Consider the following 14,921-nt stretch of genomic DNA (forward strand, 5'->3'; position numbering starts at 1 on the left):
CTCCACGTCAGTCGAGACAAAAGAAGTTCCTGAAAGTTTCTGCGTAAACTTTTTACCTTAAATTAAATGAAATTTTTTTTTAATTTTATAAATTATGTAAAAATTATTTGTATGTGTATATATGCTCAGTGTGGCGAGAGTATGGGGACTCTCCTAAATCTTACGAGTTACATTTATACAGATCTTCTTTTTAAAGACAATCCTGTAGACCCTGTGGTAACTCCGTATTGATTACATGCTTGAGACCAGTATGTATTTTAACTGGCAGCTAAAAGATAATAAAACACGTTTGTTAATTTTATAATTTTCTTCATAGTTCCAATTTATGATATTTACCCTTGCCAGACGGCGTCGACTTAAAATTCCATTTTTGTAAAATAGCGTAAAATTGCCGTATTGTATGACGTGTATATCTTCCTTCTAAATAAGAGTTTTATACATATATATAAACATATATAAAGTATATTATATTATTAATGCTACTTGCCTCGTCATAACATCCGGAAATCTTCTCACATCTGTTTCGATTACGAAACTTATTACTATTTGAGGATTTTTGCGATGCATCTCGTAATTGAATTTCCTTACTGCAATTGACATCAACTGATTGGTAATCCTGATCTTCTCGCAGCAGTTCTAATATTGAGGGTTTAATATTTTTCGTATCTATCGCTTTATTTACACCATCCAACCAATGCAATACATATGCGGTGTTTTTTGCTACTTTTATCACCAGCTCTCCTGGCACGACACGCGGAATGTCTTGTATTGGTACAGCGTTCTCATATTCCATCAAGGATTTCTCGAATTGGGATTTCTCGTGTCGAGTATCGACTGTAACGATTGCTTTATTAGCATTATTGGCCGTATTATCTTTTCTATCTTGCGACTGCATTATAGCTAGCTTTTTTACGTATAAGTTTATTCCTAATATAGGCACGACTTGTTCACGTTTTGATTGAGAATTCTCAATCAACTTATTTCGAATATTTGTGTCAACGATTGTGCGAACATCATCAGCTACATCCGCCTCCACACTTTGTTGCGTATATTTATCTGCGCAAAGATAATAAAACAAATTTGAATTTCTTCTTATAATCTATGACGACGAGATCATTTGTCTTCCGACATGGAATTAAAATCTCTTCACCGGAAAACATTGATTTGTACAACGAAATTTAAGTAACTTGGTGCATGCGTTATATTCTATCTTTTTTTTTTATTCTACACTGCTTATCTTTCTCAGTAAATCGAGTTTTCGTTGCGCTCTAAAGTTTACCGGTCGACATGAAGAAAATATGAACTCCTTTATACGTGCAAAGAGATACTTGCTGTGCTTTATCCAAAAAGATTCTATCTTCTTGACACATTCGGCGCGATATCGCCTTCTGGCTGATTCTAATCGCAGAAACATGGATTCTCTCAAGAAAATCAAACGTTTCCCGTAATAAACCGATGAGTTATCGTCATCCATTGTTAGGCGGGACGACTCCAGTATATTTTTGCAAACGGTACGTAAATCGCAGGTTTCTACGGAGGAACAAATTAGCGAATATATATAGACTTAGGGCTGGTTGTTCCAGCCTGTTGGTAAACTACCTAATAGTTAAATCATATGTATGTCTTTGTTTATCCTTTACATTGGACGAAGATAGACATATGATTTAACTATCAGGTAGCTTACCAATAGGTTGGAACAATCGGCCCTTAACGTTGAAAATTTTTTCAGATCTTTACCCGCGCGTTTCCTATTGTAGCGTCTGAGGAAATCTTTGTAGACAAAGTGGATCGGATATCTGCACCTGGCCAGGGGCAAAGCGTCAAGAATACCCGTGTCAGCCAACTGCTTGCGAAGCTCGTCTCGGTTCCACTCGTGGATGTTAATCCGCCTGCAGGGAGCATTTTTTTTTATTGCATAAAAAAGTAAACTCGATTACGTACTAACGTTAAAATACTATACTGTGGCTTAATGCAGCGAACATAATGCGCGTCACATTTGTTTAACTCTTCTATCAACAAGTCCACGTTATATCGCAGTTTGGAAAGCGTCGTAGGTTTCTTCGCTTTTCCGTCGTGATACGGCTTACTTTTGTTGATTAAGGAATACAGAAATTTGTTCCTACTCACGCTGAACGTCGCGATTATCTCGTCCGGAATCTGCGAATGCATTATAACTATTAGAAAAAAATTTGTTCAATCTCCTTTTCAAAGAATAATTCAATCTTTTCAACTTTATTCTATGCAAAGAGTCTGTTGAAAAGGCGACAGACTTTTTGCACTATCCGGCTGTTATTCGCTTACCTTGTCGGTATTCTTCGAAAGCAGATCGCGAACGGAATATTCCACGGCACCGCTGTAATGCCGTACAACGAAATTTTCATTCTTTACTTTCAAAAATCGCCTCGTTACGGGACAACTCTTAGCGCACACTTGGCGCATTAACGTGGACCAGCTGTTCGGAACCGTCGATAGACACATCTGCGACGAGAAAATGTTCACCGTTAACTCCTCTGCTCCTAATAGATATTTGTTTGTTACATCTCTAAGAAACATTTACATCGTTTAGAGTAGTGAACAAGTATTTCTCGATCGTGTTCAAGCGATCTTCGTACGATCGCCCGATTTCCGACGGTTCCTCGTCACCGATGAGGCCTTCCTTTTCCAGTTCATTCCGGTGGGACACCAGGTACTTTTCCACAAAATACTGCTGCAATCTCTCGTTGACATAATTAACAGAAAGTTGCTCGATGCCGTTCGAATCAAAGCACTCGAATCCGAAGATATCCAATATTCCTGAAGCGCGAGAAGTATCGGTCGGCATTGATAAAAATCACACCTTTTCTTACGGGACAACGGGATATCGTTTTCTCATCGTTTAAAATGCGTTACTATTGCTACTATAATGCAAGGAAAACATATATCTTTAATACCCAATCGTTCGCTGAATAAACGAGCGGACAGGATCTCGTTCACGGAGTTGATCAGCCATTGGAATAGAAGATCGTACAAGTGGCGGATGATGCTGTGCAACCGATAGCGACAGGCATCGCTCGTATTGAGATTACGTCGGCACGCGATGTGTCGGCGCCGAGTACCTTGAGGATTTATCAACGTGGACGTGAGCAGCGCGACGATATCCTCTTCATTGACGCTGGCCAGTCGGCATGTGTTCTTCAGGGCTTCTCTAGATTCTGAAAATCGCGTGTGATATCTGCTGAACTTTTGCTTTTCGCTATTACGCCGCTTATTATCAAAAGGAGGAGCGTTCTCGCCGCGCGCAATTTGTCCACGTGGACTTATCAACGTAGAATAATTGTCGTTGATCTACATACGTCGATCATAGGTATTAATTCTGCAGTGATCGTCCTCCTGCTCGAACTGTATGTCACCCATGTGAATGAGCAGGGAGAGAACGAGAAAGATGTCCTTCTTCTGATTCTCCGTAAATCCTAGCATATCCATCGCCCTCAGGGTCTCGCGGTAGCCGGCCTCGTGCAACTCCCGCGCTCTCGGGGAATCCAAGTCGCTCAGCATGAAGTATTGCCTATCCCTCGACAATGCGGTGTCGGCGAACTCTATGCTCGCTACCGCAGTCATCATCTAAAGTGGATTTCGCAAAAGGGATGCTTAGCAAAAGGATCGGATTAACAGAAACGTTAATAAATTTCGCGCGGCTATAGCTGAGGCGCTCCTTCACCTGACCAAAAATCTGAAAATTGCAGCAGCCCCTCGTGACTCGGTCCCTTTCCAGGAGGTAGGAGGATACCGTCGCGCCGCAAATGCCGCCCAATTTGTACTCGAGCCACACAACTTGCACGTGCCTCGAGCTGACATCGTTCCTCTCGGTGGGCGCAGTTGTGAAGGCTGATATTAAACGGCAGGCGTCCGAGATCCTCCGCACGATACCGCAAACCGCGTCTCGCCTCTCACGGGCGTCGGGGGATATGCTTCTGGTCAGGAATTTCAGCGCCTTCCAGGCGTTGAAGGTCTTTCCCGTTCCGGTCTCTCCACTCAAGACTATCACCTTTGCGAAGAACGCAGGAAAAGATTCACAAATGTACTTATGTAGCGAATACAGAGAAAAACGGAATAAATGAACAAAATCAATCCGGTTGATAACTCGCACAGAGAGAGTTGTATTCAATTCGAGTACACGATATACTCCTCAACCAGTTATTAATTAAGGACCTCCTTTACTAAAGTCCTCCTCTGTTAACAGTTCTGAATGAACCGCCTGGAGCTCGTATCGGCTCCGAATTGAAAAGACAGAGGAAAACAATTCGGCGCACGAAGAATGCAAATCGATTCTTCGCGGATGGTCGGATTTACCTGGCTGGGTTTCCCAAGATTCTGAACTATTCTGTAGCGCGCTCGGGCAGCCACGGCGAATATGTGAGGCGATACTTCCTTGTGCGTCACATCACATATATTGTCATATTCATGAGCTCCGGACAGATCGTAAATGTTATCGGTGAGGATCTCGCCGTTGGGATTGATCGCCAGGAGGAGAGTGCCGACCCACGTGTAAATCTCGCCGCGTTCCAAACGTTCCAGAAGATGATCTACGACTGTTAGGATTGTTTCCGGTTGACGGCGGGTGAACTTGAGGCACGTTTTGCGTTAGATACGTAATATATTTATATATATAGAAAATGCGCATACTCTTCTCCTGCGGCACGGCGCTCAGATCCCCCATTGCGTCCTAAATGTAAGACCAACTAAGCTACCCTGGAACACACTGCGTTGTCAGCCACCACCGCGACAAAAATATGTATATTGAATATTGGCACGTACCTATACGAATGTACACATTGTTCTTATATATAGATAGAGAGAGAGTTACTATTAGAGCAAGACTCATTGTTGACACTCGTCAGTTTGATAATACGCGATTCAAGGCTTTTGCCGTATCAAATTTATGAGGAGAGAAAGTACAGAATGTGTATCTCGCTACGTCAAAGCAACTTTAAAACAATGAACTCGTAGAGAACTTTACTTATCGATGTGCAAGTCGATCTGCATTACGACTTTTGTGAAAATAATAGTATATCAGTAATAGCGGAAAATAAACACGTAATCACTGTGTTACGTATGCTCTTTATTTGCCATAACTTTTATACGATGCGACAAAATTTGCAGCTTTGCAGCTTTCGAAATGTTTCGCACTAGTCGCAGGCTCGCTCTTCGGAGATTGTAACAGCCGTGGCGGACGATTAACATCAATGTCGATTTCGTAATACCAATAAAATTGCCATTTAACTTATTCCATATCAGATCTATTAATTTGTATTCGTTATTAATAGTAAGTGGATTTGAACTACTCAGTATACATTCCTATAAATACTTGACTGCATCTTGCGAAGATAATCCTGCGGAAAAGCTAAGATTTCCCTATAGTCTCGACATTTTGTTTTATTATATATCTCTTAAAAAATTAATGAGATTTCATAATTTATATATATTATATATTTCTCTTTCTTCTTCACTCTCTCACTCTCTCATTTTCCCTCCGTTCTTATTTTCGCGTCTAATCAGCATATAAATTAAGAAAATATGGACAAATAAATATACAATGATATAATATCTAGTTTCTCCTGGCATCCGTCATTTTCCAGGTATTTATTTTCAGTGAAATGTTTTGCTATAATACTGCAGAATGTTAATAAATACATTAGAATATTATTTTATGTACACTAATACAGATATACGTTCAAACTCGTCATTTCTTATTCGTGAGTACGTTTACCTGGCACTGCTAGTCGGTATGATTACGCGAAAGACAGGAGAGTCTAAATATCATATATGAATTTATTTATAATATCGAATACGAACTTACTAGCACCAAGTACGAACCAAGCACACAATAAATTAAAACGACGTGTGGAATTTACACAGTATACCCTGATTTCACTAATTACGATCGTATGTAATCCGACTTGTCACGAGATGTATTCACAAACTGGAGCTACATCCGTGCAACTCTTAAAATTATCCAAACGTATTTGTGATATCTTTGAACGACGAGAACAAATGAATCACAATACGAACGCTTTTTGTGACAATTATTAAACCATGATCAATCGTGTCTGATTTTTGTTAGATCACAGCGAGCTAGCTGTAAAGAGAAAATTTGCTCGATAAACGCGCAGTAATAAATAACGTGTATTTAGAAAATCTTTCTTTCTCGAGAAAACAGATTTTTGTATGTACATAAAGATTATAGATTCTGAGACGTTACGTACGTTTGCGTCCAAAGGATATATCGATGGATTCTAAATTTCACCTCTTTGCAAAATTGGATTAATTTTCTCGATTGCAATTGTATATTACGCTTAAAATTAATTTCTTGCATTTATATTTACAATAAATTATATATATTACAAAAATTACTTGCACTTGATCAATATTGCAATTAAAGTTTCATTCGAACTAAAAATGTATATAGGACTTTCGTTTCCGGCCGCCGAGATAAGATCGTGCGGAGGAAGATTCCACACTTGTACAAAGCGCAGGTCCCAAATCGATCGCCAGATCGACAGATAAAGCGCGATCGTCATTTAGTGATGCAGATAATTCGCTAATCCCTAATTTTGCACTTGAGATCACGTTTAGGTGAGGAAATGAAATGTATCGTTAATATTAACGAATTAAGCGTGCCCATACCCATTACGCGCGCGGGCACGAATTACACGCCGCCCGAAATACCCGCTCAGGAATAGATGACTTTGCGCGATGCTCTCTGCATAACGTTACATAAATACGGTGGTATGTCAGACGAACGCATAAACGACATCGTTAACACACAAACGACGCTATTAACGCATAGAACGTGAACGTCATGCCGCATGCCGTGCAGAGAACTAATTACGAGTACGGGCAGCTATAACGAAAGATCGTTCACGATGTTTTGGACGTCCGAATCGGTCGAAAACCGCCTGGCAGAAACACGATCGAATAATTATATAAATTAAATGCTTTTCAATCGGCGTACGATCTAACGATCGTTGCTATTGCAACTTATAATATGAAACGATTGAAGACTCGTTCTCGATGTAGGCGTTTAGATCTACTGAATAAAAAATTATAAATATCTCAAGCGAATCGAATGATTTGTTTGTAAGACTGCGATCGGTGTGTCTTACGAAGTTTTTTGTACTTCAAGGACACGGACGTCTGGAGCGAAAGAAAACATTACTATACGCAAAGAAAATTAATATAACTAATGTGTCGTTAAAGTCGCAGTTTTCTAGGTGTCGGAATGAGGGACTTGACCGTGTTTCCTTCTATCTTGGTGTCGCGTTGCTCCGCTTCGTTCAAATCGCACGGTGGTTTCGCATAGTCCTTTGGCTTGGTGGGCGAGCCGGACACGCACTCCGACGAGTGTCTTCTCGAGTGCGCGTTGACGCGACGTGTCGAGGTCTGTTCCTGACGGAGTCTTAGCGTATGAGGTAAACGTTCAATTGGCTTGCGATGGCTCCCGGCGGAGTTAAGCTCGGAGAGCAGTGATGGTCGCTGACGGTCCGACGAGTCACTCCAACTGCAAACGACAAGTTATCAGTGTAAGTAAATCGCGAAGATGGAGAACGTCGAGTAAGGAAAAGTTCGTATTCGAGAATTCTGAGTTGATCAAACAAAGAGAATTCAAGACTCACCGCACACGGCTATTCAAGGCAGCGTGAAACATTACGGATTATAAATCGAGTATTTTATCGCAAAGAATTGGGAATGTCAAGGTGTAATTATGACATTGAATAATTAATATTGAAACGAAAACAAACGTATGTTATTACAACATGCCAGGAACGTTGGTTTTATAAATGAGAATGACAAGCAAAAATCTACAATTTACATACGTATTGCTAAAGATTATCTCTAAATCACTTTTACAATAAAAAATTAGGCTCTTCTCGACCTTTAGACACGTTCGAAAATGCAATCAGTCGATTATTTTCTTTCGCAAATAAAAAAGGGGTACAAGAGTATATGTACAATATAAAGCTACTAAACTTTAGTTATATCGTAAAATGATTGAATTTATTAATTGTTATAACAAAATGCAGGAACCTAAAATTAATCTGCTCTGACGAAATTTGTCTCGGTCGATTAGTCGGGAATTGAGAAGCAAATGAAAAGTCAGATTACTCCCATGCAAAATGCGAACGCAATTATTAACAACGGACTGTCAAACAAGTGCCACGAAAATAGAAGAGGTGCATGAATATGAGGACATTAAATGCAGAGAGGAGTACATATCCCAATAGCAAGTCACACAGACTGACGCACTCTACCTTCCCGATCCTGAAGCTGCATCGCGTGGAATCACCCGAGCAAAGGGCGGGACCAGAGCAGCAAAAAGAACATTATTATTTTATGATGCACATATGATAGAGAAAATATTTAAAACGCGATTGTGTCAGTAGTATAAGCGCAATTCGTGTAAATGTAACTTTTGATGACCAATGATGGTATTAATCGCATGAAATAATGTATGTTGAACGAAGATTATGATTAAGCGTGTAATAAGAATAAGACTTATATATAATAAAAAAGGACAAATTCTCACCTAACGAGAGGCCCCATAACACCGTCCTGCGGGAGTGACTGTAGGAGCGAGGGTCCCGCCGACACTGGACGTGTCTACAGACGCAATCAAACAATTTCCTTTTAATCGAGAGCGCGGCGATAAGATAACATTAATAGTAGCAACGAATGACCAAATGCAATCGCGCGAAACAAGAGCGGCTATTACGATCGTACCAATACAAAGAAAGAATCGAAACGGCGTAAGGTAAGAATAAACGGATCGAAAGATTCGATCAGGTGAGGAAACAATACCTTCTCCGTTTGCGTGGCGGCGTTAGAAGTGTCCACGGAGGAGACGTTGTTGTTGCGCGTCGGCAGAGTACAGCTTTGAACGTCGCCGTTCTTAGGGCCTTGAAGCTTCGACATCTGGAGCTGCGAGGATCAATATGCGATTGTCATTCCTTGAGCAATTCGCTTCGCTCGATAACGATTACCGATCAGAAGAAACCTCCGTCGGAGCGAGCTTTTCGCGGTACAGAGCGGTACGATTAAATCGCGAGTGAGATTTACCTCGTTATTTACCTCAAGTAGCTCGATGGTACGATCCCGCACTTGTATCGTACGATCTCGGTCTTCCACCTGCCCCTGAAGGAACACCACCTGCCGCCTTAGATCCGCCAGTTCGTCCGCGATACTGCTACCGCCGCTGCCTGGTGACGTACTCACGTCGATCGTGTTACCTCCATCCTCGTTCAGGTTACAGAAGAGGCCATTCTGCGATATCGACAACGTCATTTTTAATCTAACTTAACGTACCCTCAATTGAGCAGTTATTTTAGATTTACTTTTCGAGCAAATTTCTTTTATAGGACGTGACGTACACTCACCTTCGGATTATCGAATGGGTTGAGAGTTTCCGTCTAACAAATCAATATCAGATATTAGTAGCTTGTACATTTATCTTTAGCGTTGGCGATAATTCATTGTTCAAGACCGAGTAAAATAATGTTACAGCGAGAGGATTAAATCTACTTCTTGCAACTTTCATGTACTTTTTGTCTTGTAATATCTTCTTGTAATTATAATTTTCACATATTTCTTTTTTCGTAATTGCGTAATTGCTTTCATGTGCGTAATTTTTACTCGATCCCGTGTAGGTAAAATAACGAAATAAATACACACATATGCATGCAAATAAGATGACGTAAATTAGTGATAAAATGTGTATAAAGTATAAAGAAAATCAATGCAACGTACCCTCGTCAAATCGTTCTCTCCTGACTTGAGACGCAAAATCAGGAAGGACGACGACAAAAATGAAAAATAAAAAAGATCGTGTTAATAAAATGAGCAAAAAACATAAAGGCACCGTGTACAGTAACGGAATATAACGCTTGCGGTTGAACGACGTCTGTGCGGCGCGAGCCGAAGGCGAGCTCGAGCGTACTCTCAAGTCGCTTCAACACCGCGTGCAAAACGCGCGAAACACATTTATACGGGGGACGATAATCGCGAGAAGCGACGTGCAAAATTCTGGCGAAGGTGAAAATGCCAAGCGTGCGTTATGCACGCGTCGTACCTCCTGAAGGACTCGCTTGAGTTTCAGGAGCATCGTCTTTATGGAGACGATGTCCTGGAACATGTACTGATACGTGCCGCGGTCTATCCTGAGGCTGGCCTCGTCTCCGGAATCGACGCACGAGGATGACATCTGCAATCAGCGCCGCGGGATATATATAATCGCTTCCGATAAATCGAGTTTGATTTGAGCATAGGATCGTGACTTACACTTCCCGACGTTCTCATAGGACTAGAAACTTGACGGTTTCGCATGTTGTCTAACGAACGCGGCGATTCCGTTCCCGATCTGCTGCGTAACAGCCTTGACATCCTGTCGCTTCCGATTCTGAAACAAGAACAGCGAAATCCATGTATTTCCACGCGTTTTATTATAAACGCCGGAATTCTCCTTGAACCGCAGCTCTAGGAAGGGGGAGCTCTACAACTTCTGTGGGGGAAGAGTCGGTGCTTCCAGCAATTATACCGAAATCCTAAAAATGGTCTGCTAGCTACGCAAAGACGTACCTGATCAATTCATTCGTTATCTTCATCTATCCCATGCTATTCTCTAAAATGGAATAAAAAGGAGCGTGACGATTTGACGGAACGGATGATAATTAATCGTGCCGCATCTCGAAGAAATAAATTACATGTAGAAACGAGGATTGCACGTGTCGTACATAAATAACAAGCAGCGAGAGCTTTCTGCGAGCAAATGTAACCCAGCGGGGAGCCAACAGGAAGTAGCGTATTCGCGCATTATCAGAATTCTCATCGCAGTCACGCTATCCCAATAAAAAAAAGAAAACGAGCGTGCGCGGCACCTAATCTTCCGCGCTTCCTCGCTATCTCGCATCTCTCCTACGCTACTCGGAAACATCTGAGGGAAGAGCCTGAGCTCTTCCGAAAGGGAGAGGCAGAGTGAGAGGCACTACCTTCCGGGACTATTCTTGGCGCGCGAAGAGGCCGCGGCAGAGGAGGAGGAGGCCGCGACGCCGATGCCCGTGGAGATGATCCGGCCGTTGCTCGGCGCCCTGGGTTGCCGCGGTGGCGGCGATCCGTTCGTGGGCGTCGAGCTCTCGGACGAGAGGCCGGAGTCGTCGCGTCCATCCTCGGTGCCGTTCTCCAGGCTCGCGGGGACGCGGACGCGCGTCGGCAGGCCGGTGGTGCGCCTCCGGGCGCCCTTCGACGCCTCGGTCGACGAGGAGGCCATCCTCGGCCCGGTTTCCTCAACCGGATCGTCCGTCACCTCCTGGCGATCGCGCGCGGGTCATTGGCCGCGCGTTTAACGAGTCTCTCTCAGCGCGAGGACCCCGTTCAGCCTTCCCGGGAGCTCTCGATGTTGGCTTGAGTAAGAACAGGAGTTGGTTTCCTCGCGGGGGATATCCTCGAGAGCGGTCGCGTTTATCGTATCGCTAAACGTGACGGTCCGCCGCGCCGGTCAGCTTCAGTCAGCTTCACCCGCAGGAACGGGACAATGTAAATAGAGGATGGAGCACGGACGGGCATATTTAGCCGGGACGGGACGGAATGCGTCGCGGTTTTACCGTCGACGGGGGGGCAAGAAGAAGGAGAGAACACGCGGCAGGGTCAGAAGCGAAGTGCCATGCCTCCGCGACGATGAGTAATTCGGCAGACATGCAGTTGCCGCGATCACTTTCCCGAGACGCGAATTACGCGCGTGCGTTTCGCAATCCTCGCGCGAAGTCACGCGAACTCGAGCGGTTCCTTTGATGTACGGGGGTACGTCCGCTCGCTGATGACGCTCGCGAATAAAGCTGCAACGGAACGACGAAACCCGTAAAACGTAAACGGAAACCTGGACCTGGACGGACAGGTGAACGGGGGAGAAAAAGGCCGCGCGGGACTCGCGCGGGAGGGAGGAAAAAGAAAAATAGAAATCCAGCGAGCGTGATACACGGATCGCGATCTAGATCGCCGCTCGGGTAGCGGTAACGCAATATTTTGCGGGTTGACTAATGAGACTTTTTTTTCATCTCTCGCCGCAGGTTATTTGCGCTGTAAATTATCGAACGCGGTAGTTAAGCGCGCCGGAAAATTACGCCTCTGTTTAATTAGTTTCTCGAAACGAGGATAATTTATTTATCTCGCCGTATCCTCCCGCTCCCTCCCGTAATTTATCGCGTCTCTCCGACGTAATTCGCTCGTTAGCGCTTCCACTCGTCTCTCTTTTTTCTCCACTTCATTTTCATAACAATCCCAGACCCGGACTCGGAAGGAGTTGAGTCATTCCGCCGAGTGAAAGTTATCCTATACCGAAATCTCTGCCGGAGTGCCTGCTATTTTTCTGCTAGAGTGCACGTTTCAACGAACTGAACGATTACCGAACTGAGTGTAATTATTTTATACCTCTGTTTCTTTTAAAAAATCCGAATATGTTGCTCTTTCAATAGATCTATAGTTCATCATGTTTAATTCCGGGAGGAAATCAAGCTGTCCTGTCACGAGCTAAATTAATCGAAGCTTTCGCGCGCGGCGCAATTTCGGCATCTCTAAAACGGACCGGGGGAGTTTTTGTTAATCCGTTTATAATCGATTTATCCCTCGGAGAGACTCGGAGAGTTTATATTTTACGCGACTATTAATAAACTGCGAATCTTAATGCCATGCGGTTAAATATACGACCGCGGCCTCGCGGCGGCGGCGGCATAACGCGGTACACCTTCGTCGTATCGTCGCGCTATCTCGGACTGGAAAGATTCACGTGACAGCGACGACGCTGCTGGGGAGAGGCGATAAGGGCCAAGAACACGGCACGGAAAAACGGCGTCGCGAACAAAGGAAGAGGGGACCGAGCTTCGCCTTTTCTCTACCTGGACTTGGCCGAACACTCAACGTCACGCTACGTCACCTCGCATAATTCGCGGCAGGCCGTGGATCAAGGATTCGCGCTTCCCGGCGGCACCGCAAAACGAGAGCTCCCGCGACTGTCCCACGACCCACTGGATCAACACACACACATGCACATGCACGCACGTCAAGCGGATTTTTTTCGGAGCGGAGCGATCACTTGTTCGCGTTTAGGAGACCCGGTTCGCGCGTCGCGCGAGGCGTCCGCTCGCTAAGGCGTCGTATCTAGGAGCGGACGGTCTCCTCCTCGTCGTCGTCGTCGAAGAGGGACTCCCTCGCGAGCGCGATGACGCCACACGAGGAAAGCCCCCCGTGCGCGAGAGATTCGACGGCGTTCCGAAGGGGGGCCGCGACTCCGGACTCCGGAGTGACCTGCGGCGGTCACCGGCAGGTAGACACGGAATCAGGATCACGAAGGATAACCCTTCGGCGAGGGGACATACACCGGGAACGCGTGCGCACCTCGCACTACGGCGACGAGCCGCGGTTCGATATCGTCGCGGTGCACTACGAGCAGAGAGGAGAAAGAGAAGTCGGAGAGAGGTAGGGAAGAACGGTAGGGGGAACAGCTCGGGGAACAGCTGCAGACAGCGGGGAGGAAGCGAGCGCAAGGACGGTGGGGGTGATAATGCAAAAAGCTGCGGGAACTATCACGATACCCGGAGTTAACGATACCGATCTTCCCCGTGGGATACCTTGACTTCCAAACTCGTCGTCGAAAGTTTTCCGACTTCCTTTTTCTTTTTCCTGGATGTATCGTTTTGCGCTTGTTATACACTTACGTTTGAAGTGAAATTTCATTTCCCAGTTGGGATTTCGTAGCTAACGAATATCACCACGCTGTTAAATATTAAAAGATAAAATTTAAACTATTATTTTGAGTCAAATAATATTTTGTTATTACTAACTACCATGTGTATCGAAATGTATTATTTTAACTCGATTGGTTTAATTAAGTTGACAACATATTGAGTAGGAGCAGTGGCGCTTTATAGGAATGGTTAAAAATAACTCAAATTGAGTATAATTTGACACTAATTTAACAGTGCAGGAATTTGCTACAGATAGATTTACTGTGAGAAGCGTAAAGAAATTAACGCGATAGAGGAGTAATAAATTATTAAATCCATGCTATTCTCGTCCAACTCAATTAGGTGCAACGCAATGAATATTCCATCAACTGTCAGTCCTAATTGGACAGCTGTGATCTGCTAAAATTAATGTTAGCTAGGTCAATGACTAGCTCCACTTCAGGCAGTAAATAGCTTTTCGATGTACAGAAAATTGACTTGTATATTAAATCGATACTGTCTGACTAGGTCGTGCCGCATCTCCTTACATATACATATAATTAAGAAATAATGCGACCTGAGCCGGTCAGACAACATCGATTTAATATACGAATCAATTTCGAGTGCCTGGTCATCAACTAAATACGATATCGAGAAAATCATCGACAGATATTTCCGCTCGTTAAAACAAGGTTTCGTTTCAACAGAATCCCATCAGAAGGTCCACCTTTTTGTCGAGAAAGCAATTTATGAACCGAAAATAAGAACCCGTCTTCGGCGAGGTAAACGATCAATACTCCTGCAGCCAGCCGTTCCTTGGCCCTTAAAACCACGGTCTACAGCCGTCGCATCGTCTACCCTCCTCGCCACTCTCTCTCGCCCCTTCGACCCCTGGCACGATTTTCCGCCGACTTGGCTCCGGTGGCGAGAATCTGGGATTTATGAGGCTCCGCGAGGTTTTTCGTTCCCGACGGTGAGCACGCACTTCTCGGTTCTCTCGCGAACAGTCTACACGGAATCCCCGCACCCTCAGGGAATTCCTCTCTTTCCCTTTCGTCGAGCACCCGCTGAGTCTTTGCCGTCTGCTCACGTTCCGCAATAAACGCCACGGATAATGAAGGGCCGATCTCGCCAATGCCTTTCAAGACGTATTCAGTACTATTGTTCGTTTTTTAT

At 44.2% G+C, this 14,921-nt stretch overlaps 1 protein-coding gene across 1 annotated transcript; it reads right to left on the reverse strand.

Annotated features, from left to right (window-relative positions):
- LOC112461318 (unconventional myosin-XIX-like) lies at nucleotides 1–13,803 on the reverse strand. Its single transcript, XM_025026520.1, has 20 exons — nucleotides 12,918–13,803; nucleotides 11,019–11,538; nucleotides 10,312–10,429; nucleotides 10,103–10,234; nucleotides 9,411–9,443; nucleotides 9,106–9,297; nucleotides 8,836–8,955; nucleotides 8,564–8,637; nucleotides 7,273–7,537; nucleotides 4,330–4,530; nucleotides 3,698–4,024; nucleotides 3,333–3,600; nucleotides 2,931–3,191; nucleotides 2,558–2,793; nucleotides 2,302–2,478; nucleotides 1,961–2,157; nucleotides 1,738–1,889; nucleotides 1,333–1,530; nucleotides 488–1,056; nucleotides 1–420 (listed from the first exon to the last, which is right to left on the reverse strand). The coding sequence occupies exons 2-20, from the start codon at nucleotides 11,294–11,296 to the stop codon at nucleotides 232–234; spliced, it is 3,987 nt and encodes a 1,328-aa protein (XP_024882288.1). The 5' UTR covers nucleotides 11,297–11,538; nucleotides 12,918–13,803; the 3' UTR covers nucleotides 1–231.
- Nucleotides 13,804–14,921: the final 1,118 nt, after the last annotated feature.

The sequence above is a fragment of the Temnothorax curvispinosus genome, unplaced genomic scaffold, assembly GCF_003070985.1.
Source record: "Temnothorax curvispinosus isolate PA1 unplaced genomic scaffold, ASM307098v1 QBEX01011252.1, whole genome shotgun sequence".
NCBI lineage: Eukaryota > Metazoa > Arthropoda > Insecta > Hymenoptera > Formicidae > Temnothorax > Temnothorax curvispinosus.